Source organism: Lithobates pipiens, unplaced genomic scaffold, assembly GCF_037356315.1.
Source record: "Lithobates pipiens isolate NorthernLeopardFrog02 unplaced genomic scaffold, aLitPip1_a1.2 Scaffold_37, whole genome shotgun sequence".
In the NCBI taxonomy this organism is placed as follows: Eukaryota; Metazoa; Chordata; class Amphibia; order Anura; family Ranidae; genus Lithobates; species Lithobates pipiens.
The window spans coordinates 14,060,001-14,085,000 of NW_027507825.1; the positions used below are offsets into that span (position 1 = coordinate 14,060,001).

General features: G+C 45.0%; 1 protein-coding gene across 4 annotated transcripts in view; it reads left to right on the forward strand.

Annotated features, from left to right (window-relative positions):
* LOC143956536 (legumain-like) overlaps window positions 1-25,000 on the forward strand; it is a 248,129-nt gene that overhangs the window by 209,968 nt on the left and 13,161 nt on the right. The window contains exons 2-8 of one of the 4 annotated variants that reach the window (XM_077466737.1): window positions 1-98; window positions 13,013-13,110; window positions 14,559-14,640; window positions 16,620-16,705; window positions 21,616-21,691; window positions 24,092-24,154; window positions 24,866-24,932. The exon at window positions 1-98 is cut by the window's left edge and continues 58 nt beyond it. The exons of the other annotated variants lie outside the window; for them this stretch is intronic. Of the exons in view, the coding sequence (XP_077322863.1) occupies window positions 1-98; window positions 13,013-13,110; window positions 14,559-14,640; window positions 16,620-16,705; window positions 21,616-21,691; window positions 24,092-24,154; window positions 24,866-24,932 (570 nt within the window). The remainder of the gene's footprint in view (window positions 99-13,012; window positions 13,111-14,558; window positions 14,641-16,619; window positions 16,706-21,615; window positions 21,692-24,091; window positions 24,155-24,865; window positions 24,933-25,000) is intronic. 4 annotated transcript variants of the gene reach the window in all.

Sequence of the window (25,000 nt, forward strand, 5' to 3'; positions counted from 1 at the left end):
TGGCCACCTCCATGCCAATTGATGACCCAGAAGATGGCGGGAAGCACTGGGTGGTCCTGGTGGCCGGCTCCAATGGCTGGTACAACTATAGACATCAGGTGAGAGCTCCCGATATCACCTTCTGTCATCAGTGACTCAAGATAACAACTTTCACTTTCAGTGACATGATCTGTATATAAAGTGATTGTAAACGATCACCTTGTAAAACAACCTATTCAGTTTTAAATAGAAATGAAAGACAAAACACTTTTGTATCGATATAAAAAATATAATAATTACCCCCCCCCCCCCCCCCCTTTTCTTATAAGTGATCACATTCCCTCTGTTCTCAGCTGCATAAGAGCTGGGGGAAGGAGAAGCGGCAGCACACTGACTTTCCCAGTGAATGGCTGTGCAGCAGGGACATTTTAAAGAAAAGTTTGATAATTGGAGGAGAGTACACAGAGTTCCCAGCATAGCTAGAGAACTGACCATGCTGTGTTTTCATGCTTAGTGTGGTCAGTTTAAAAAAAAAAAAACCCTAAAAAAATTAGGAAAGCGGAGGGACTGGCAGGATCACCAGGGATTTCACACAAAGCAATACAAAGAGAACAGGAGACTTTCTCATACAAGTACACGTAACAGCAGGCACATATCCTGATATAACGTGTTGGTGTAAAATGCTTTAATATTTGCTCTGTAGGGTTTAGAGCAGACCTATGAAGGATATGGTCTTATTGCTCACTGCCCCCTTATACACAGATATGTGTCTCTGATGTGCTGAGATATATATATATATATATATATATATATATATATATATATATATATATATATATATTATAATTTTTCTCTATCTCTCCTGTCACATGTCAGCACTACAGACCGCCCCCGATACAAAGACATGTATGAAGTGTAATACCCACTGCAAGGGTATAATTTGCCTAATTCCCGAAATTCAGCATTAAGATTTTATATCTACAGTGAGGGGGGGAAAAGTATTTGATCCCCTGCTGATTTTTTTTTTTTTTTTTTTTTTTTTTTTTTTTACATTTTTCCCACTGACCAAGAAATGATTAGTCTATAATTTTAATGGAAGGTTTATTTTAACAGTGAGAGACAGAAGAACAAAAATATCCAGAAAAACACATTTAAAAAAAGTTATAAATTGATTTGCATTTTAATGAGGGTAATAAGTATTTGACCCCTTCACACAGCATGACTTGTTGGTAATCAGAGATCAGACATTTCTTGTAGTTGGCCACCAGGTTTCAAATACTTTTTTTCCTCACTGTATTGGCTAACATTATGTTCCTAGGTTAAGTTCTGCTCTATGGCATAAGTAATTGGTGAATAACGGCAGAACATTCCCTTCCTCCTTGGTGTCCCATCTAATGAGCGCACAGTACAAGGGTCGCTTTCCCTTCTAATCTCTTTATGGACAAAGTTGAGTACAAATGACACAATCACCCCAACTGTCTTTAGCTCATATTTAATATTGTACGGTGAACTTTACACTCTGGTTATTGTAGTGCTCAAGTGGTTGTAAACCCTTACAGACCACTTTGACCTACAGGTAAGCCTAGATTAAGACCCCTTTCACACCACGCCGCCCATAGCGTCGGCGGTAAAACCCCACTATTTTTAGCGGCATTTCACCGCCATATTTGCAGGGAATTTCGGCCGCTAGCTGGGCGCTTTTACCCCCCCCCCCACTACCAGCTGAGAAAGGGTTAAAACCGCCGGCAATACGCCGCAATAGCAGCATTTTGCCGGCGGTATTACAGCGCTGCCCCATTGATTTCAGTGGGGAGCAGCGGTGGAGGAGCGGTAAACACACCGCTCCAAAGAAGCTGCTGGCAGGACTTTTCCTGACATCCTGCCAGCGCACCGCTGTAGTGTGAAAGCCCTCGGGCTTTCACACTACAGACAATGGTGCAGCAGTTTTAGGCGCCTAAAGCGCCTGAAAAATGCCCCAGTGTGAAAGGGATCTCGGTGTGAAAGCACTCAGGCTTTTACATTGGGATTGCAGTTGCGGCTTCTTTCAGGCACTTTTTTAACGCTAAAGCGAATGAAAAACACCTTTAAACGCCCCAGTGTGAAAGGGGTCTTGGGGCGTATTGCAGGCGCTATTTCTAACACTATAGTGCCTGCAAAATGCCCTTGGTGTGAAAAAGGGGTCTTAGGCTTACCTGTAGGTCCATGAAATCTCTTCTTAACCTACACAGTTTAGGAGATATTTGCAAAAAGACAGGTACCGCTGTCTAGGGCGCATGCGCCGTAGACAGCGGCACGCAGGCGCACTGAGCATGCCGCTGCTAAAGGCGATATGCCGTTAGTGGCGGCTCCCGTGCGCATGCACGGGAGTGACATCATCGCGGCTCCAGCCAATCACAGCTCCAGAGCCACGATGCCCAGAGAGAGGATGGATGCTCTGTGGAAGAGGGGACAGTGGTGACATCGCTGGCTCCTGTGCAGGGCTGGGACAAGGGGTGGGCAGGAGGGATGGCTGCCCTGGGCGCTGTGGTATCATGTAAGGGGGGGGGCACCACAAGGAAATTGTGGAAGGGGATTTGTGTTGGAAAAGGGGATTTGGGGGGCAGCAGGGAGTATTGTTCTAGGAGGGGAAATTTGGGGGTATGCTAAAATTTAGGGGAGGAAGATTTGTGCTAGGAGGGATGATTGGGGTGCTTTGTGCTGGAAGGGGGGGATTTGCAGTGGTTAATGGGGGGGGGGGCAATTAGGGGTAGATAATTTGTGCTAAGAGGAGTCATTTTTTTTTTTTTTTTTTTTTTTTTTTTGGGGGGGGGGGGGGGGGGACTTGCATTAGGGGGATTTAGGGGATGGGAGGTAAGATTTGTGCTGGGAGGCTGGATTTCAGCAGGGGAACAGATTTTCACTGGGAGGGGGGAATTTATGATTAGGGGGGTGAAAAAGATTTGTTTGTGTGTGTGTGTGTGTGTGTGCGTGTGTGTGTTTTTTTTTTTTTTTTTTTGGGGGGGGGGGAGGGGGGATTTTTGATGACACATAATGCTCATATACCTTGGGGCAGGGGGGGCTGCAGTTTGGCATGTTTGCCCTGGGCTCTGGATGACCTTGTCCCGGCACTGCTCCTGTGTCAGGTAAGTGACATATAATGGGCTACCATGCGATGCACAGTAGTCCATTATGCTTTATCTTTGCAGGGAGACAAAGAGGAAGTAACACCCATCAGGGTTTACTTCCTCTTTAACAAGGTTGTGTTGTACTATGCAATATACAGCTGTGACCGGGGGAGATAAAGAGTTCAGGCTTATGGCAGCTCCGAGTGTAAATTCTAAAGGGATGACATTGTCTGTGTGTCTATGTATCTCTCAAACAACATTATAGACTATACAATAGATTACTAAAACATTGTGTGCATTTTGCTTTTATTAAATTATAAAAAAAAAAAAAAAAAAAATAATAAAAAAAAAAAAAGTTTTTATTGAGATTATTAAGTAGAACAAAAAAAGAGAAATCAAAGAAAAGTTATCAAAGTATAAAGAAATACCACGAAGAGCAATATATACACATAAGAGGTCAGTCTAAAGCCTCGTACGCACGATCGGATTGTTTGCCAACAAAAACGTGGAATTTTGTCCGAAGGGCATTGGCCCAAACTTTTCTTGCATACACACGCCCACACAATTGTCGGCCAACAAACACGAACGTAGTGACGTACTACGTGTTTTTTCAGCTCTTTAGCACCACCCTTTGGGCTCCTTCTGCTAATTTCGTGTTAGTAGAAGTTTGAGTGTTGATTTGCGCTTTTAATTTTTGTTTCTGAATGGTCGTTCATCAACCAGCCATGTTGAGGAATCAGAGGAGATAACATGTTGTTTATTATTGGCCTTGGAGTTATTGCTTTGACTTTATTTTTTTGGTTGAATAATAATGATTTGATTATATTTTTGGATGCATAGAATGCACTTTTTGGTTAAGTGCTATCGGCAGATAGCATGTCTAATTTTATTTATTTCCTTTTTTTAAAGTGGTTGTAAACCCTTACAAACCACTTTGACCTACAGGTAAGCCTAGATTAAGGCTTACCTGTAGGTCCAAGCAATATCTCCTAAACCTATATGGTTTAGGAGATATTTGCCCGAAAACGGGCACCGCTGTCTACGGCGCATGCGCCGTAGACAGCGGCGCACTGAGCGCGGCATTTCCAAGAATGGAGCTGCCGCGAGTGTCGACTCCCGTGCGCATGCGCGGGAGTGACGTCATCGCGGCTTCGCCGAATGGCAGCGGCGGAGCTGCGAGACCCCACCAACAAGATGGATGCGGCGGACTACAGGGGACAGCGGTGACTTCGCTGGCTCCTGTGTCAGGTAAGTGACACACAATGGGCTACTATGCGATGCGATGCGATGCATAGTAGTCCATTATGCTTTGCCTTTGCAGGGAATGAAAGAGGAAGTAAACTCATCAGGGTTTACTTCCTCTTTAATGCACATAAAAATAATTGTGGAGAATAATACTTGGCTATGTGTTTTACTTCAAATGACAGTTTGGGAGTCGGCAGTTACATTTTAACAAAAAATACAATATAAAATTGACAAGGGACACCAACATAGTTGTATCTTTTGATCTTAAAAACTACGTGATAATGGTGTTGTGGTAACTTGCCCAAATAAAAAAAAAAAAATGCATAATTATAATATTCTTGATATCACTAGAAAAAAAAAAAGCCTTTGCAAATTTGTGCCAGGTCCTTCCTCTATCGTCTAGTGATGTTAAGCTTAGAAGCTAATAATATAGATGAAATAATCTTTCTGAGGGAAACGAGTTTATTTATATTTTTTTATAAACATGCCTGTTGATCCTGCCAGTGACCTACTCTTGCTCGTCAGTGGTGGCAATAGTCTGCAGGCTCGTCTACCCTATTCAGCATTGTCATTGCTTGTGTGTTTGCTTGAAAGGAGGGGGGGGGGGGGGGGGGAGAGAAGCGGTTCAATCTGCCACGCTCTTTCATGGTATGAATGACCCGGGCATTAGTCAGGAGTCAAGACCAATCTTGCCCTGCTGTGAATGACAGCGGCTCCTCCTGTCGTTGCCAAGCAAATACTCCCGCCAACCTCATCAGGCAATGCTGTTGGCTTCCTAGACAGATAAGAGCCTAACACAATGGATAGGAGTTTTTGATTAACAGCATCTCTTCCTGTCGGGCAAGACTGGTCCTGAACTTGAAGGGTTAAATGTTTAATAAGTCCAGGAGTAGACAAAGATGCTGTAATGTGTTTTCTTGGCTGTGGCAGGCTTCTGGCGGGTGGGCCCTCTCTATCCTCACATAGGGTGTAGGACTATTTTTCCTGCAATTCTGCATGATGACATCAGAGTGCAACTGCCGGCTGGGGAGGCTTAAAGCGGAGCTCCAGCCCCCCCCCCCCCAAAAAAAAATGAAAAGTCAGCTGCTACAAACACTATAGCTGCTGACTTTTAATATTAGGACATTTACCTGTCCAGGGATATTGGCACCCCACCCGATTTTTTGTTTGTGGTGTTTGTTTTTTGTTTGCTTTGTTTTTTGTTTGCTTTGTTTTGTTTTTTCCCATTGGCTCTCGGGTGCTGCTACCACTATTTCTTGTAAGGGAAACAAGCAGTGAAGCCTTGCAGCTTCCCTACTACTCGTGTGCGAAGTGCGTGCGCTGCACCTTGTGAATGGCCCCGGTGGCGGGGGAAGGAGAATAGGGGCACGTACTTTGCTGCGGCAAAGTCACCTGGAAGTGGGAGCGAGCATGTGTTAAAAAAAAAAAAACGTTACTCTCTCCCTCCTTGAAAGGTGCTAAATGTGACAGCGGATGGGGGGCGCAAACAAGCAGGTCTTCCCCTTTGGGTGGGGCTCCGCTTTAAATAGGGATCTTCCAGGGACCGGTTGCACAATGAAGGAAGTCTGTCGGAGTGAGGAATCGGGTGGATATTACAGAATATTCCTCTATCCCTAGACTTTAATGAGCTTAAATCTTGCAGTTCTCAGCTCTGCCCTGCCTACTGCACCACTAATGAAGCACAGGGCTACGATTCGGCATCGGGAATGAAATCTGTATTTGCTTAATTAAGCATTTCACCCTTTTATCCTCGGGGCAGTTGAGTAGTCATTTATTTGTAGGTGCCTCCCTCCCTGGGGGGGGGGGTCTAGTAAAATTAGATCCACCAGTGAGTTTACTTTGTGTTTTTTGCATAAATTAAGAGGAAAGAGAAAAAAGGGGCTTGGACTTTATAGGCACGACCATATCAATATACTGATAAAGAAAAATTGCTAAAAACATTAGATCAAGTCCATATCACAAAATCTGATGGTATACATTGACCTTATACCAAGCTTATAAATGTAAATTATACAAGTCTAATGCCGCGTACCCACGATCGGAATTCTCGTCGGGGGGGGGGGGGGGGGGGAGCTCTGGTTTTCCCATCGGAATTCCGCTCAAACCGTCTTACCTACACATGGTCACGCCAAATTCCGACCGTCAAGAACGCGGTGACATACGACAGGACTAGATAAGGGAAGTTTAATACCTAGTAGCCAATAGCTTCCATCTCGTAGTTGAATCTGAACATGCGTGAGTTTTTGCGCATCTGGAATTTCCGATTTTTCCTCTGGGAAAATTTGAGAACATGCTATTAAATTTTTGCTGGTGGGAATTCAGCCAGCTAAATTCCGATGGAGTATACACACGGTCGCATTTTCCGATGAAAAGCTCTCACTGGTCTTTTGCTGGGCCAAATTCTGATCGTGTGTACGCGGCATTAGATGTGGAGGAAACCTCCTAACAATCAGATACATACATTTTACAATTATAGGCTATGTAACAATTTGAAGCTGATTATACAAATCCTGGGCCTCTACATGTTGCGTGCCTTGCGCTTCTTCAGGAGAATCATGAAAACTGACTTTCTAGAAAACAAAATATACATACAAAGAAGTCAAAAAATTCATCCTTACACGATGAATAAAAGCATGTAATATGCACATAGGAAATATAATGATGTCAAACTGTAACGATCACTGGTCTGGTGAATGTGATGCTGACTAAACGCCATAAGGGAAAGGTGCCAAATATTCCTTACAAACTATCACTAGACCCTAGACAAGGCGCACCATGACTAGGAATTGGTCCCTGCTTTGCGATTTCTAAATCTTTCTGACTAGGTGTTTGTCCTAAATCTGGAAAGAGAAGCACCATAACCAGCAATCGGTCCCAGGTTTGGTGGCCCGCCTCATGCACAATCGTTTCTTAAAGCTTTATGACCATGTCTCTGCCCTAGATCTGGGGCAAGATGCACCATGACCAAGAATTGCCCCCCCACCTCACGCAAAGCCACTCCTCAAAGCTCGCTGTCTGGATATCTGTCCTAAACCCTAGACCAGGGATGCTATGACCAGGAATTAATTCCATGTCTGGTCTTCTACCTCATGCTCATTCCTCTCAACCCCTCATTCCTCCAGACTTGCTGACTAGTATACATACTAGTATGTATGTGGTCCTGCACTGCCAGGTCTGGGGTGCGCATGTGCACCACCAACAACCTGTTCCCGCTGTACAGGAGCAGGAGAAAAAAAAAAACACAATACTTGGCTACACTTGTAAATGCTACCTACATGTATTGAACAGTTTAAGCCCATACATAAGGAGGATTTTAAAAAAAATAAGCCACTGAGTAAAAAAAAGAACAAATGCCCATATAGTACTAAATGAAGATTGTGTAGAAAAAAGAATGAAGGAAAAAAACTCACCGGTAGCAATAAAGATTAGGGTACTGAGGACAACGCCTGCCACATTGATAATAAAAAAAAAAATGACAGCACCTATAGATGTTGGGCCAACGCTGAAAGAGTTCCTGGATAAGGAGGCTTTAATACTGGTGGCTATGCTCCCTGCATGGGTGTTATAACCCACAGTGCAACAACAAATTATAGGACGTGGCACTGAATATTTTAGCAGTATCCACAGTACCACTCTGTGGTGATACACTCACACTCATTAAGTTACTTTTTGGCAAGAGTTCTTTCACCATATTTTGCTGCCTTTGATGACTGGAGATTCATTACATGAGATGAGGACAGATGGAAACATAATCTATGCTCCTTTTGAGGTTATAAGGAGTACTTTCAGACCATTAACCATGGAACAAGGGCTACTTGAGCAGTGTGCTAAATGGTCACGTAGGCCTAGCTGAGTGTCTCTCAAGAGCTAACAAGTGTATTTATAGCAGGGATATAGCTGAGTGAGTTATTGTTTTGAGATGATCTCAGAGTTTAGTTTGAAAAAGCTGCGTGTTTGATGTCCTAGACCCAGGACAAGAATGGCACTGGGACTTTATAGGTACTACCATGTCAACAATATTAGAAAAATATATAAATTTATTTTATTAAATACAGAGAAAAAGGTACATAGTTACAATAACAAAGAAAAGAACCACAGAAATAGTCAAGGATGCATAGTAAATATACAGACAATAGCAAGGCCCAGGACAAGGTGCACCACAACCAGAAACTGGTCCCAGGTTTGGTCATCAATCTCAATCATGGAAACTGAAGATTTTTGTTAACTGGGTGTCTGTTCTAGACCCAGGGCAGACCATGACTAGGAACCCAGGTTTGGTCCCTTTTCTTGCAGCAACTCAAAGTTTGCTGACTCAATGTTTATCCTAGACCTGCGACAAGGAACACCATGAGCAGGAATTGGTCCTAGAATTGATGGCCCACCTTACGCACAACCATTTCATAAAACTTGCTGACTAGGTGTCTGTCCTAGACCCCAGAAAAGGTGCTCTGTGACCAGGAATTGGTCTCGGGTTTGGTCATCTATCCCATGCAAAGCCATTCCCAAAAACTGGCTCACTAGGTGTCTGAATAAAACCTGGAACAAGGAGTGCCATGACCAGAAGTCAGTCCCAGGTTTGGTGGCCCACCTCCCTCACAACTGCTCTTTTAAAATTACTCTCTGGGTGTCTGCCTTTAGCCGCGTACACACGGGCGGACTGTCTGTCCAACTTAGTCCGCCGAAACACATTTCAGCGGACAGTCCGCTCGTGTGTGGGCTTCAGCGGACTTTTTCAGCGTGCAGTCTGGCGGACTAAGTCTTTTCGGAATTTCCGTAATATTGTCTGTCCAACTTTGGTTTCAGCGGACAGTCCGCTCGTGTGTAGGCTAGTTGGACGGACTAAGTATGGCGCATGCCCAGAAAGGATTTACACGGCGAAAGGTTGCATTGCTGTGTATTGGACTTCCTATTTCTAGTCCCGTCGTACGTGCTGTACACGTCATCGCGCAAGCTTTCGACGGACTGTCTGTTCATCGTGTGTGGTCAAGTCCGTTCATTCAAAAGTAGGACGGACTGTCCGTCGGATTGTCTGACGGACTTAGTTGGCCAGACAGTCCGCCCGTGTGTACGCGGCTTTAGTCTGCCTTTTGTCTGTGTTAAGGTGCACCATGACCAGGAATAAGTCCCAGGTTTGGTGGCTCACCTCACGCACAGCCGCTCCTCAAAGCTTGCTGTCTGGATGTCTGTTCTAGACCCAAGACAAGGCGCACCATGACTAGGAATTGGTCTTTATGTCTGGTTTTCTACCTCATGCTCAGCCATTCCTCCAGACTTCCTGACTAGCTGTCTGTCTTAAACCTGGAACAAGGTGCACCATGACCAGGAATCAGTCCCAGGTTTTGTTGCTCACCTCACACATAGCTGTTTCTCCAAACTTGCTGATTGGGTATCTGTCCTAGACCCTAGACAAGGCGCACCATGACTATAAATTGGTCCATGGTTTGGTCAGTTACCTCATGCACAGCCATTTCTTAAAACTTACTGACTAGATGTTTGTTCTTAATCTGGAAGGAGAAGCACCATGACCAACAATCGGTCCCAGGTTTGGTGGCCCACCTCATGCACAACCTTTTCTTAAAGCTTGATGACCATGTCTCTGCCCTAGATCTGGGGCAAGATGCACCACGACAAAGAATTGCCCTCAGGTTTGGTGGCCCACCTCACACACAGCCGCTCCTCAAAGCTCACTGTCTGGATATCTGTCCTAAACCCTAGACAAGGCATGCTATGACCAGGAATTCATTCCATGTCTGGTCTTCTACCTCATGCTCAGCCATTCCTCCAGACTTGCTGACTAGGTGTCTGTCTTAAACCTGAAAGGAGAAGCACCATGAATCGGTCCCAGGTTTGGTGGCCCACCTCACACACAGCCATTCCTCAAATCTGCTGACTGGGTGACTGTCCTAGACCATGACTAAGAACGAATCTTGTGTTTGGTCACTCATCTCACTCACAGCGGCTTTTGATTTTTGCTGTCTTGTCTGTTATTTGCCAGAATTGAGCAATCTGTTTCCAGGGTAGTGAGTGTATATAAAGGGGAATAGCCATGTACCCCGCCCATTACAAGCAAGACAGGAGTGCCAGAACTTCTACTTTGCAATCTGTGTGTGGTTAAAGTATAGCTAAAGGCAACATTTGTGTTAGATTTGAATAGAGTAGGGAAGGGTTAGGACCCCTGTCAGATTCCTAATACTGTCTGTGGCCCCCTTTGGGAGATTTACTTTGAAACTGTCCTGATCCCCAATGTCACAGGAATGATAGTTGGGGGGTAAATTGCCACCAGAACAGGAATAGAGGACAAATCTTCCAACGGGGACATTTGTTCCAGCGAAATCTGTGTAATGGGGATTTCCCATAAATTTGGAAGTCTATCATCTCGCTTCATGTTAAGCCTACAGGACAGAAAGTGAAGGGAAATTGCCCTAATAAAACGGGGGGCGGGGGGGGGGGGATGTGCAGCGGTGTTATCCCTCCTACTCCCATTACAAATGGGGGGGGGATTTGCCTTAGAAATACTTTAACCACTTCCATACCGTATAATTTACATACAAGGCAGCTCTGCTGTGCAAGACCATGTACCTAGTATGTATGTGGTCTTGCACTGCTGGGTCTGGGACGCACGAGTGCACCGCCGAAGACCTGCTCCCGCTGTGATTATACACAGCTGGAGCTGATCTGCAGTTACCATGGACTCAGTTTCCAGCGGCACCCACCAATTATTAGGCAGAGAGCCAGAACGGAGATGTAAACAAGGCAGATTGCCGTTCTGTCAATAGGGAAGGTATTGATCCCTTGTTCCTGCAAAGGAACATGGATCAATGCCTTCCCCTAGTAAAAGGATGCTTAGCCATGTTTTTATGGACCTTCTCTTGCCCTTTCCACCCTTCCTGGTAGCCGGTAAGGCTGCCCATTATGGTGATGGCCCATAACAAGGTGGGGGAGGGAAGGGGTGACCATCTATAGACTGCCATTGGACTACAAAGATTAAATCCAAGGGTTATCGGGGTATCCTATGTGTACTCCACCTTTAAATAAATAAAATCTGATTACCGTGCCTTCCACTCTTCCTATTGGCTGGTAAGGTTGCACATTATGGTGATGGTCCATAGCAAAGTGGGAGAGGGACAGGGCGGCGAGCTATACGCTGTCATTGCAAAGATTAGCTCCAAGGGTTATAATCTATAATGTGCAGTCAGGGTATTTTTCTTCATACTCCCTACATAAGATCTAATTTTCATGCAGTCTCAATGCTGAAACATGTTGACCTGAATACCAATCCACTGACATGGCATTGTTTCCTGATTTCTAATTCGCTGATCCTGGTCATGTCTGACGTTTTTTTTTTTTTATATGCCATGAGTTTGTTTTTGGCTTTTATATCCAGTGTGGGGCTTTTTTCCGTAAGGGGGATCTAGATGGCTCTAGAGCCACCTGGTCGCTTTTATGGAGTGCTCAAGAGTGCCCCTCACCTGGTTCCCTGCTGGCAGCACCAGTGGCGGTTCCTGGGCTCTACTGTTTGTCCAGGAAGCCCAGGGGTGTGGGAAGGAACTTGCCCAGTGAGAGTGGGAGGAACTCAGAACACCCGTTCCCCCGATTCCTCCTGCAACTAATCTACCTTGGAAGCAACACTGTCACTTTTGGGGTCACGGCTGTTATTCCACAATTGGCAAGGATGCAGTGGATCAAGCATGATCTGTGCTGGAATAGCTGCATTGGAGGACAGAGGAGACCTTTTGGGTTCTAATACATAACCAATGTCTCCATAAAAAGGATCTGTTACTTGGCCATGCTATCACAATATTGGCTTGTTGTGATAGCAGTAAATTGGGGGAAAAATAAATTTTATATATATATATATATATATATATATATATATATATATATATATATATATATATATATATATATATATATATATATAAATACATTTTTTAATTATCATACAGGATTTATATTTGCACAGCGCCCCATGGGAGCAGGCAGTACAGTTGCAATAAAATTCAATACAGGAGGAATTTGAGTGCCCCGCTCATTGGAGCTTACAATCTAGGAGGGGGGGGTCAATTGATTATAAAAAAAAAAAATATATATATATATTAATTTTAAGAAATTAAAGCACACCTGTACGTACCCCATATAAAATGCAGTGTAAGGTGAGCATGCATATGTAAAGAATAATTGTGATGCCTACTGTATGAGGTATCGTCATGAACAGTGGTGTGAGATCAATACTTCCAGTGCCCTAGGCTTTTAAAGTGTCCCCTATGGATAATTTTGGGTACAATCGCCTTTCTGCAATTCCACGGGCATGCTGAATTTTAAGACTTGACATACTTTGTATCTATTTACTTGATGCAACCAAATCCTTTTTATATTTTACCAAAAAATTGTACATTATATTGTTTGCACCCCAATTCACTTTTTTTCTTAGAAATATGTGTTTGATAATGAACTGTAATTATGTGACATAAAAAAATGTAAACTACCATCATTTTATTGTCTAGAAACTTTACAATGTGGCTAATTCTTGAGGAAAGGGGAGAGCTTTGGGCCCCAAAAGACATTGGCGGTTGTCCTTTCCATGGATTTCATTTACTGAACCGATAAATCATGATTGCATCATTTTTGTTTTGGCACTCTTGTGAGTGTGTACATGACATTTTCTTCTTATGATCTATTTCTAGGCTGATGTCTGCCATGCTTATCAGATCGTCAAGAAGAACGGCATCCCCGATGAGCAGATCGTGGTCATGATGTATGACGATATCGCAGATAATGAAGAGTAAGTGTTCTGTACAATAAAACTTCCTGACTTTGTTCTGCGGCTAGAGGTCCACTTTAAGTCCGGAGAAGTGAATGTTGAGAACCTCATCCAGAGTTGCCCTTGTATTGCCTCTGTAATATGACTGTTACATTGTATCACTATATAGAGCGGAAGATCTTTTTGCTGCGAAATCTGTCCCCCTCTAGATGGAGGAAATCTGTCCCCCTCTCTAGATGGAGGAAATCTGTCCCCCTCTCTAGATGGAGGAAATCTGTCCCCCTCTCTAGATGGAGGAAATCTGTCCCCCTCTCTAGATGGAGGAAATCTGTCCCCCTCTCTAGATGGAGGAAATCTGTCCCCCTCTCTCTCTAGATGGAGGAAATCTGTCCCCCTCTCTAGATGGAGGAAATCTGTCCCCCTCTCTCTCTAGATGGAGGAAATCTGTCCCCCTCTCTCTCTAGATGGAGGAAATCTGTCCCCCTCTCTCTCTAGATGGAGGAAATCTGTCCCCCTCTCTAGATGGAGGAAATCTGTCCCCCTCTCTAGATGGAGGAAATCTGTCCCCCCTCTCTCTAGATGGAGGAAATCTGTCCCCTCTCTCTCTAGATGGAGGAAATCTGTCCCCCTCTCTAGATGGAGGAAATCTGTCCCCCCTCTCTCTAGATGGAGGAAATCTGTCCCCTCTCTCTCTAGATGGAGGAAATCTGTCCCCCTCTCTCTCTAGATGAAGGAAATCTGTCCCCCTCTCTCTCTAGATGAAGGAAATCTGTCCCCCTCTCTCTCTAGATGGAGGAAATCTGTCCCTCTCTCTCTCTAGATGCAGGAAATCTGTCCCTCCCTCTCTCTCTCTCTAGATGGAGGAAATCTGTCCCCCTCTCTCTCTAGATGGAGGAAATCTGTCTCTCTCTCTCTCTCTCTCTCTCTCTCTAGATGGAGGAAATCTGTCCCCCTCTCTCTAGATGATTTTTGTTTTTTTCCTATGTGTATTTTTATTAATTTCCCACTGTATTGGGGTCTGGTGTGTTTTTTTTTTTTTTTTTTTTTTTTTTTTTTTTTTTTTTTACAGTTCTGTGCAGGAACAAAAGCAGTATGTTAACTAAAACGCACTGAAACACACTGCACTGGTGAGAATTATGTCATTGGAACCCATGTAACCTACTTTCCTTGCATTTTTGATGCAGAAAGAAAAACGCTAAACTGCATGTGGTGTGAACTGGCCCTTGGGCTTTATTCACACCTGGGTGCTTTGGGATTGCTCCGCCAAGAAGGCTACACCGGGCCCTGTGATTTCCAACATTAGCAATGTTGTCAGCCTAGATTAGGAATAAATCTCCTCCTGTCTTCCCCTCAATTAATCTGAAGAAAATCAGAATTGCACATTGAAGTCTTGAAGTGAATGTGTTAATGTGGATGGGTTCGGTATGGAAGTAGCACACTAATAATATAAAATCAATTTTTGTGTCCAGGAATCCAACTAAAGGAATCATAATAAACCGGCCCAATGGGACAGACGTGTATGCCGGAGTACTGAAGGATTACACAAAGGAGGTGAGACTCCCATTTCTGATGCTGCACTTGAAGATGTGTTGCCTGCGTCCTGTACTCCCACCCGCAGTTCCTGCTCAGGGCCAAGACTGGGCGCCATCATAATAAAAAAAAAAAAAAAAAAGTAAAGCAAACCGCAAAAGATGGAGAAGGAATGGCAAAAAAGTAATTCAGTCCTTCAATTTTTTTTTTTTTTTTTTTAAAGGGTAACTCTACTTTTGTGGGCAAAAAATTTGCAAATATACAAAAAAGATTATAGCATTTACAATTGTGACACAAGTCATATTGTAATTGAATGTTATTCAAAATTACCTTTCCTTTTCAATCTGCAGCACTGTAGGAATAGTGCCCCATCACTGGTGTCAGTGGGGAGGAATGGCGCCCCATCACTGGTGTCAGTGGGGAGGAATGGCGCCCCATCACTGGTGTCAGTGGGGAGGAATGGCGCCCCATCACTGGTGTCAGTGGGAGTAATGGCGCCCCATCACTGGTGTCAGTGGGAGTAATGGCGCCCCATCACTGGTGTCAGTGGGGGCGGAATGGCGCCCCATCACTGGTGTCAGTGGGGGCGGAATGGCGCCCCATCACTGGTGTCAGTGGGGGGCGGAATGGCGCCCGCCCCATCACTGGTGTCAGTGGGGGGCGGAATGGCGCCCGCCCCATCACTGGTGTCAGTGGGGGCGGAATGGCGCCCCCCCCATCACTGGTGTCAGTGGGGGCGGAATGGCGCCCCCCCCATCACTGGTGTCAGTGGGGGCGGAATGGCGCCCCCCCCCCCCATCACTGGTGTCAGTGGGGGCGGAATGGCGCCCCCCCCCCATCACTGGTGTCAGTGGGGGCGGAATGGCGCCCCCCCCATCACTGGTGTCAGTGGGGGCGGAATGGCGCCCCCCCCATCACTGGTGTCAGTGGGGGCGGAATGGCGCCCCCCCCATCACTGGTGTCAGTGGGGGCGGAATGGCGCCCCCCCCCATCACTGGTGTCAGTGGGGGCGGAATGGCGCCCCCCCCCCATCACTGGTGTCAGTGGGGGCGGAATGGCGCCCCCCCCCCCATCACTGGTGTCAGTGGGTGGCGGAATGGCGCCCCCCCCATCACTGGTGTCAGTGGGCGGCGGAATGGCGCCCCCCCCCCCCCCCATCACTGGTGTCAGTGGGGGCGGAATGGTGCCCCCCCCCCCATCACTGGTGTCAGTGGGGGCGGAATGGCGCCCCCCCCATCACTGGTGTCAGTGGGCGGCGGAATGGCGCCCCCCCCATCACTGGTGTCAGTGGGCGGCGGAATGGCGCCCCCCCCATCACTGGTGTCAGTGGGGGCGGAATGGCGCCCCCCCCATCACTGGTGTCAGTGGGGGCGGAATGGCCCCCCCCCCATCACTGGTGTCAGTGGGGGCGGAATGGCGCCCCCCCCCATCACTGGTGTCAGTGGGGGCGGAATGGCGCCCCCCCCCCATCACTGGTGTCAGTGGGGGCGGAATGGCACCCCCCCCCCCCATCACTGGTGTCTAAAATCTAGTAAGGGAAAATAAAAGAAACAAGTGTGGGAGTCAGGATGTAGGAGGAGGTGGAGTTGGAGAAGGGGAATGCCGGTCCTGAGATGGTGGGGTTGTTCAGTCTGGGTGTTGCAACGGTTCCTTTATATATTTTAAGGCATGACTGTCATGAACGTGAACACACGCAGCAGATCCCCCCTTTAAGCAATTGTCCTCCCACTTATGACTGATCTGATATTCTTCTCCAGAGTCTGAGGGAATCCACCATTGCCATCCTTTTTGTACTTTGTATCAGATGTTGGGTAATTATGGAAGCTTGCCCAGCACTGGAAGTGTTTTACTCCACCACTCCCATAGCGCTACTTCGATTTTCCTGATAATAATCCAGCGAAGCTCAGAAAACCAGTTGGGTCACCATGAGAATTAAAATATTTTCTTGAAGGACCTTTTTATCCCGTGTTGCTGATCATGTGGATGTTGTCTTTTTCTAGTTCGTCACTCCTGCCAACTTCCTGGCGGTTCTCCGAGGTGACGCAGAGGCGGTGAAGGGACAAGGATCCGGGAAGGTGATCAAGAGGTTTGTCAATTTATTATTCTTCAGGCCTTTGGATTGGGAGGGCACATGGGTTGCTGCTTTGATCTGAAGAGGGATTACCGTCTTCGGGTGTGTAGACATGACCCAGTCACCTACCTAACAAAGGTGTCCATACCTTTTTTTTTAATCTGAAATTTGCCACTTTCATTAAAGCTGAGTTCCAGGAATGGCAATTGTTTAATTGGTGTTATTATTCCAGGTTGGACCAATGTGTGGGATCCTGTGGGATCCACCTGGAAGCCATAAATGACTGTAGTAGGCACAGCTACCACAGTGATTGTCCTGTGCCGAGTCGCTGGCATGCTGCTTCATAGGAGGACGCTCGCTCAGCAGTGGTGCCATTCAGAAAACACTTTCTAGCTTATTAATTATCACAAAGAGTTCTCTTGACTGGACAAGGTGGAGATCATGACATCAACTCTTACCTCTCCACCTCACCCAATCATTGAATGCTTTGCATTCAAAAATAAATGAATGTCACCCGTAGCAAACCATCAACCTTCTGTGTTCACAATGCAGCAAGGCCACTCGGCATAGGACTCCGGTGGAGATTACTGTAGAAGCGACGGGGGTTGCAGGGGTCACAATTGCGACCCCGGTCCCATGCTCCAGGGAGCACCTGCAGCCCCCCTGTACATCCACCTCCTTTTGTGATTGGGCTCCTGTGTACTCCTCGCCCCACCTCATTCCCCTGCAAAAAAGGAGACAAGCTGATGCTATGAAGGTCAACTACAACATCGTTTTATTATCACATGTGAACAGCAGTCAAAAAACCAACGTGTTTCGGCTGTCAGGCCATGACAGTCGAAACTCGTTGGATTTCTTTTTTACTGTGGCATTGACTTTCTTTTTTTGCATGGACTCTATGGAGGTTTTAACAGAGACTTAATAGGCTGAGTGCTGTTTTATTGAGGCTCACCAGGCATTGCACAGGAGGTAGTAGCTTGGATGCACCTGTTTGGGTTCCCCCTTCACCTCTACTGCCAGCTGCTGTGGGGGGGGTGTGTGTCAGGGTGGAGAGTGGGGAAGGGGTGGGTAAATGTATAATTTATCAGTACCTTCTTTGTCTTAATGAATAGTCAGTGATTTGTACTGATCACTGATTCTGTTCATTCATAACAGGCATTGTAAGCTGTTATCTATGCTTCAGTTTGTGAATGAACAGGAAGCCTCTGTACTGTATTCCTGTCCATTCATTCTGTGCTGCTGAGGCTTCAGAGATGAACCCTTTCCCGCCGAGCGTACGCAGATCTGCGTACTCGGCTTCCGGGGGGTATACCGGGATGATGCCCGCACCTGCAGGCATCATCCCGGTACCGTTTTGTTCAGCTGGCGATTGGCTATCCAGGCATAACAACCAATGCAGCTAAAAGCCGCTCGGCTGTTATGCCGTCCCCCCCCCCCCCCCTCCCGCCACTGTTACCGGTGCTTCCGCTCGATCGGGAGCACCGATTCAAATTCTGCTGCCTTCGGCTGCTGGGCAGGGACTGGAATGAAGCCGTAATCGGCTTCGTTCTAGTCTCCTCATTGAAAACACGGAAGCGACGTCATGACGTCACTTCCCGTTTACTCGGCTGCCAATGGCGCCGGTTTTAAAAAAAAATATCCGGTATTCAGAATCGCTGTTTTCGGCGATCTGAATACATTGAAGTGTAAAGGAGGGGTGGGGACCCCCCGATCACCCTACATAAAGAGTACCTGTCACCGCCTATTACTGTCACAAGGGATGTTTACATTCCTTGTGACAGTAAGAAAAGTGATCAATTTATTTATTTTATTTTTTTTTAAACAATTTAGTCATTTTAAAATAAAAAAAAAAATGTAAAAATTTTTTTTAAAGCGCCCGCCGTCCCCACGTGCTCGCGAAGCAAAGAAAACGCATACGGAAGTCGCGCCCGCGTATGTAAATGGTGTTCAAATCACACATGTGAGGTATCGCCGCGATCGTCAGAGCGAGAGCAATAATTCTAGCACTAGACCTCCTCTGTAACGCTAACCTGGTAACTGTAAAAAAAAATGTAAGCGTCGCCTATTGAGATTTTTAGGTACCGTACTTTGTCGTCAATCTACAAGTGCGTGCAATTATAAAGTGTGACATGTTTGGTATCTATTTACTCGGCGTAACATTATCTTTCACATTACACAAAAAAATTGGGCTAATTTTACTGTTTTTTTTTTTTTTTTTTTTTTTTTTTATTCATGAAAGTGTCCCTTTTCCCAAAAAGTTGCGTTTAAAACACCGCTGCGCAAATACCGTGTGACATAAAATATTGCAAAAATCGCCGTTTTATTCTCTAAAATATATATAATGTTTGGGGGTTCCAAGTAATTTTCTAGCAAAAAATATGGATTTTAACTTGTAAACGCCAAATGCCAAAAATAGGCTTAGTCATGAAAGGGTTAAGGACACAGCCCTTAATCTCCTTTCTCTGTCTCAAAGCTGAGACATCAGAGGTCTGTTTAGACCCCAGGTATCTCACCAAAATATATATATATATATATATATATATATATATATATATATATATATATATATATATATATATATATATATAATTACATATACACATACACATTTTTTTTTTTTTTTTTAAATAATCAAAATAAGAATAAAAAAAACGACTGACACAATTGGGGGAACTACCAGGGTCACAAAGGTTGCACTTGCGACCAGGCCCTGGAGCTCCGCCATTTTGGGGGGGTGCTTCAGCTGGGGGGCCCTTCATGGTTTCTTGCACAGGGCCCCTGATGATTCCAGTTATGCCTCAGAGTAGCAGTGTATTAGTGGTGTCTACTACAGGGATTTCCAGCTTCCAGGGGGATCCCACAGCTTTGGTATATACAGAGTTTCATTGGTTCACGCTAGAATAATGTTACTATATAAAAATTTCCATATCTGGAATTCACCTTTTAAAGTAGAATTAAATTGTATTTGAGCATCACAAGCTTAAAACGTTAATTAATGAATTTTTTAAAATATTTAAAGCCAATATAACCTGTGAACGTGTTGCGATATCAAAATAAAGTGCCCCATTGTTTGCTTAAACCTCTTTTCAATAAAAATCATTGGAAAAGGAATTAAAGTGCATATAATCATAACAACATCCAGTGACGTGAGAAAATATAAAAAAAAAATAAAAAAATTCAGAAAATATATACACACTACATTACCAAAAGTATTGGGACACCAACCTTTTATACACACATGAACATTAATGGCATCCCAGTCTTAGTCCGTAGTGTTCAATATTGAGTTGGCTCCGCCCTTTGCAGCTATAACAGATTCAACTCTTCTGGGAAGGCCGTCCACAAGGTTTAGGAGTGTGTCTATGGGAACGTTTGACCATTCTTCCACAAGCGCATTTGTGAGGTCAGGCACTGATGTTGGACGAGAAGGCCTGGCTCGCAGTTTCCGCTCTAATTCATCCCAAAATTGTTCTATACCATTGAGGTCAGGACTCTGTGCAGGCCAATCAAGTTCCTCCGCCCCAAATTTGCTCATTCATGGTTTTATGGACCTTGCTTTGTGCACTGGTCCAAATCATTTGGTGGAGGGGGGATTATGATGTTGGGGTTGTTTTTCAGGGGTTGGGCTTGGCCCCTTAGTCCCAATGAAGGGAGCATTTAAGGCATCAGCATACCAAGACATTTTGGACATTTTGATGCTCCCAATTTTGTGGGAACAGTTTGGGGATGGCCCCTTCCTGTTCCAACATGACTGCCCACCAGTGCACAAAGCAAGGTCCTAATGACATGGATAAGTGAGTTTGGGGTGGAGGAACTTCACTGGCCTGCATAGAGTCCTGACCTCAACCAGACAGAACACCCTTTGGGATGAATTAGAATGGAGGGTGCGAGCCAGACCTTCTCATCCAACATCGGGGCCTGACCTTACAAATGCGCTTCTGGAAGAATGATCAAACATTCCCATAGACACATCTCCTAAACCTTGTGGACGGCCTTCCCAGAAGAGGTGAAGCTGTTATAGCTGCAAAGGGCGGAGCCAACTCAATATTGAACCCTCCGGACTAAGACTGGGATACCATTAAATATCATGTGTGTAAAGTGCACACCCCACTGACAATCCACTTACCAGCTAGTAAGACCTCAAGATGGAGATCTGGCTGCGCCTTATGAGAATAATTGAGTGGGATGGATGGATGGATGGATGCCATGAGTCGAGATTCCAGGAAGTCTCCACACATCCAAGGCAGTGCACATCAAACTCAGTATGGGATGGAAACAGAGGAGAAACTATTAGTGTAGTAATTTAAAAATTCTGACTTTTAATAAAGGTTAAAACTTACAACAAACAGGAGTGAATTTGCATATAACACATGCAACACCCTGGGCGTGATGACGTCACTGCTGTAGCTCCATCTGACACGTTTTGTCCAATAGAATGTCATCAAAGGGTAATGGAGTATTTAATAGAATCATTTAATATTTAAAGAAAACTCCCCCATCCATCCATCCATTCATCCATCCATGTCTCCTGTCTCCATGATTTGTTTTGTTGTGAAATCACTTTGGAAAAAACACCCTCCTATCATTTCTGGCTGCAGCCATCTTGAGTAAAGGCAGATGACTCATGTGCTTTGCTTCCTGAAATCCATCTGCCCTTAGCTCAGGCATGTAGGAAGGAGTGTGTGCTTAGCTGAGAAAGCCCTCCTCAAAATAAAAGGGGGGGGGGAATGCCCTTGAAGACTCCTGGAATGTATGACATCATTTTGGCCTAGGCCAGAAACCAGCAAGACACTGGAGAAATGTGGACAAAAAAAAAAAAAGTTTTTTTGCAAGTAAATATAATATGACGACTCTGCACGGCTTTCAGTTATAACATATGACATCCCATAATAAGTCACGTTGTTTTTTTTTCTGTTTTCTTGCAGTGGACCGAACGACCATGTCTTTGTCTACTTCACTGATCATGGAGCTCCGGGTCTGCTGGCCTTTCCCAATGATGACGTAAGCACCACCCCACCCACCATACCATACCACACCCCATCCCACCATACCCCACACCACACACCCCACCATACCACACCACACACCCCACCATACCATACCACACCCCACCATACCACACCACACACCCCACCATACCATACCACACCCCACCATACCACACCACACACCCCACCACACCATACCACACCCCACCATACCACACCCCACCCACCCCACCATACCCCACCCACCAAACCATACCACACCCCATCCCACCACACCACACCACACACCCCACCACACCACACCACACACCCCACCACACCACACCACACACCCCACCATACCATACCACACACCCCACCATACCACACCCGACTCCACCAAACCATACCACACCCCACCAAACCATACCACACCCCACCCACCACACCATACCACACCCCACCCACCAAACCATACCACACCACACCATACCACACCACACCCCACCACACCCCACCCCACCATACCACACCACACCCCACCATAACATACCACACCCCACCACAGCTACTTGCACCATTTCCCAATTCCTTTAATTCTGTCCTTTCATTTCTGATGGGAGGAAAACGGAGAGGAAGCCGCATTTCGGATATGAAACCCAGCTGGTGCTTCTCATAACCCTTTCATGTCCTTCTTCTTATATTACTTCCAATAGAAGATCATTGTCCAGTCCAACCAATAAAGAGGACCTTCGCTCAGAAAGTGAAGATTTGCTGTTTTATAAAGCAGTGGTTCTCAACCCCGTCCTCAAGTACCCCCAACAGGCCATGTTTTGTATGTTTTCCTTTATCTTGCATAGGTGCTTTAATTAAGCCCTGGACTATTTTGCTGGCCAAAGAGCAGAGCACTGCATTGTTTTAACCGACAAGTGCAACGTGGCTCCCAAACAAAATTGATGCCCCTTTTTTTTTTTTTTTTTTTTTTTTTTCACACAAATTCAGCTTTCTTTTGGTGGTATTTGATCACCCCTGCGTTTTAAATTTTTTGCACTATAAACAAAAAAAGCGACTATTTTGAAAAACGCATTCTTTTTTTACATTTTGCTATAATGCATATCCCCCAAAAATATATAAAAAAAAAAAACTTTTTTTTTTTCCTCAGTTATGTATTCTTCTACACATTTTGATTCGTTTGCGCAAAAGTTATAGCGTTTAAAAAAATAGGGGATAGTTTTATGGCATTTTTATTTATTTTTTTTATTTTTTTAAATGGCCGTGATCAGCTTTTTTTTTTTTTTTTTATATCATGACTGCGACATTATGGCGGACACATCGGACATTTTTTTGACACATTTTTGGACTGTTGTCATTTATACAGCAATCCTGTGTAAATGACACTGGCAGTGAAGGGGTTAATCACTAGGTGGCAGTGTAGGGGTTAAGTGTGTTCTGGTAAGTTTCTAACTGGGGGGTGTGGCCGTCTGTGACACGACACTGATCTCTGCTCCCGATCACAGGGAGCAGAGATCAGTGACAATGTCACTAGTAGAACAGGGAGATGCTTGTTTACATTTAGCTTCTTCCTCCCCCGTGAGACGATTGCGGGTATCCCCCACGGCTATCGAGCCTGCGGGACCCACGATCCGACTCGCAGAGATCCCGACTGGCGCACACGCGATGGCACGGCGGCAAATTTTAAAGGGACGTACAGGTACGCCCATTTGCCTGTCCGTGCCATTCTGCCGACGTACATCGGCGTGCGCTGGTCGGGAAGTGGTTAAATCGGAGTCAATGGCTTAATATTTCGGAAAAGCTATGTTAAACGTGGCCTGTTGGGGTTACTTGAGGACTGAGGTTGAGAACCACTGACCTATGGGACATCTAGAAATGTAAACCTCTTCCGGATCGTCCGCCGTCGTTTGAGACAAATCCATGTAAAACCATGTACAGTCTTGACGTTTTTATATGGCTGTCATTTTAGCATTTTTTTTTTTTTCTAATAAAATAATGAATTTTTATTGACATTATTGCTATTAAAAAATCATTATTAGAAAAAATGTTAAAAGTCAAATCCAATAAAAAAAAAAAAAAAAACAAAGTCAAGACTGTACATGGTTTTATATGGATTTGTTTTTTAACTTTTTTTTTTTTTCCTAATAAATGAATGAATTTTTCATGAAATGTATGAAGCGTCAACAAAAAATGCCAATATTTTCTACTTTTGGCTCTAATTGATTAGTACGGGAAGCGGTGCTGTTATCTTGATAACGACTCGTCCACAATAATTAAAACCTGCAATATAATAAATGTTTGCTTTTGGGTTTGATATCACTTTAACATTACACACACAGCTCTTATGAAGAGTCCTTTGACATAATTCATACAATGTGTCTTTGGTTGTAGTAATCCTTAGACTTGTTGTTCTCCATTGCAGCTCCACGTTGAGGAACTGAACAAGACCATTCAATACATGTATGACAACAAGATGTTCAAAAAGGTAAGTGCCCGATGGTGTCCTAAGAAGTGGTCAGTTTTTATGATTTGCAATGGGGGGAGATTTACTAAAATTAAGGCTGGGTTCACACATTTGCTGCGGGGGGAGATCCGGATGTGATTCGCACTGCAGTGCAAATCACATACGATCTCCGTAGCGATGCGAGTTCAGCCATACAGATAGTATGCAGATATTATACAGATAGTATTGGCTGAATTCGCATCGCTCCCGCAGCAAACTCGCACGGGACCCTTTTTTTGGTCCGCAGCAGAATCGGATCGCATGGGTGTTCACACCATGCGATCCGATTCCTGTGTGAGTGTGCAGATCGCACTGCGATATGCGGACGGATCTGGGGGTGTCATTAACATATCATTGACACTCCCAGCAGTCCGCATAGGGCAGTGTGAACTTCCGGCGGGAGGCATGCGATGCGGGAAAACGCCGCGGATTCGCGGCGTTCCCGCATCGCTATAGTGTGAACCCAGCCCAAAGAGTGCAAAAATCTGGTGTAGCTGTGCATGGGAGCCAATCAGAATCTAACTTCAGCTTGCTCAGTTAGGATTTGACAATAATACTTGGAAGCTGATTGGTTTCTATGCAGAGCTGCACCAAATTTTGAGTTCTCAGTTTTTAGTAAATTCCCCCCCCAATGTGTGCTGGGTCTTCTGTAGCAGAACCTGTTGGAGTGACATGGAGATATTTCTCTTGCAGATGGTTCTGTACATCGAGGCCTGTGAGTCCGGCTCCATGATGAATCACCTACCTAACAACATCAATGGTAAGTGCAGCTGAGATTTGATTTCTCTGTAAAAGCAAATTCAACACTAAAACGTACATTACACATGG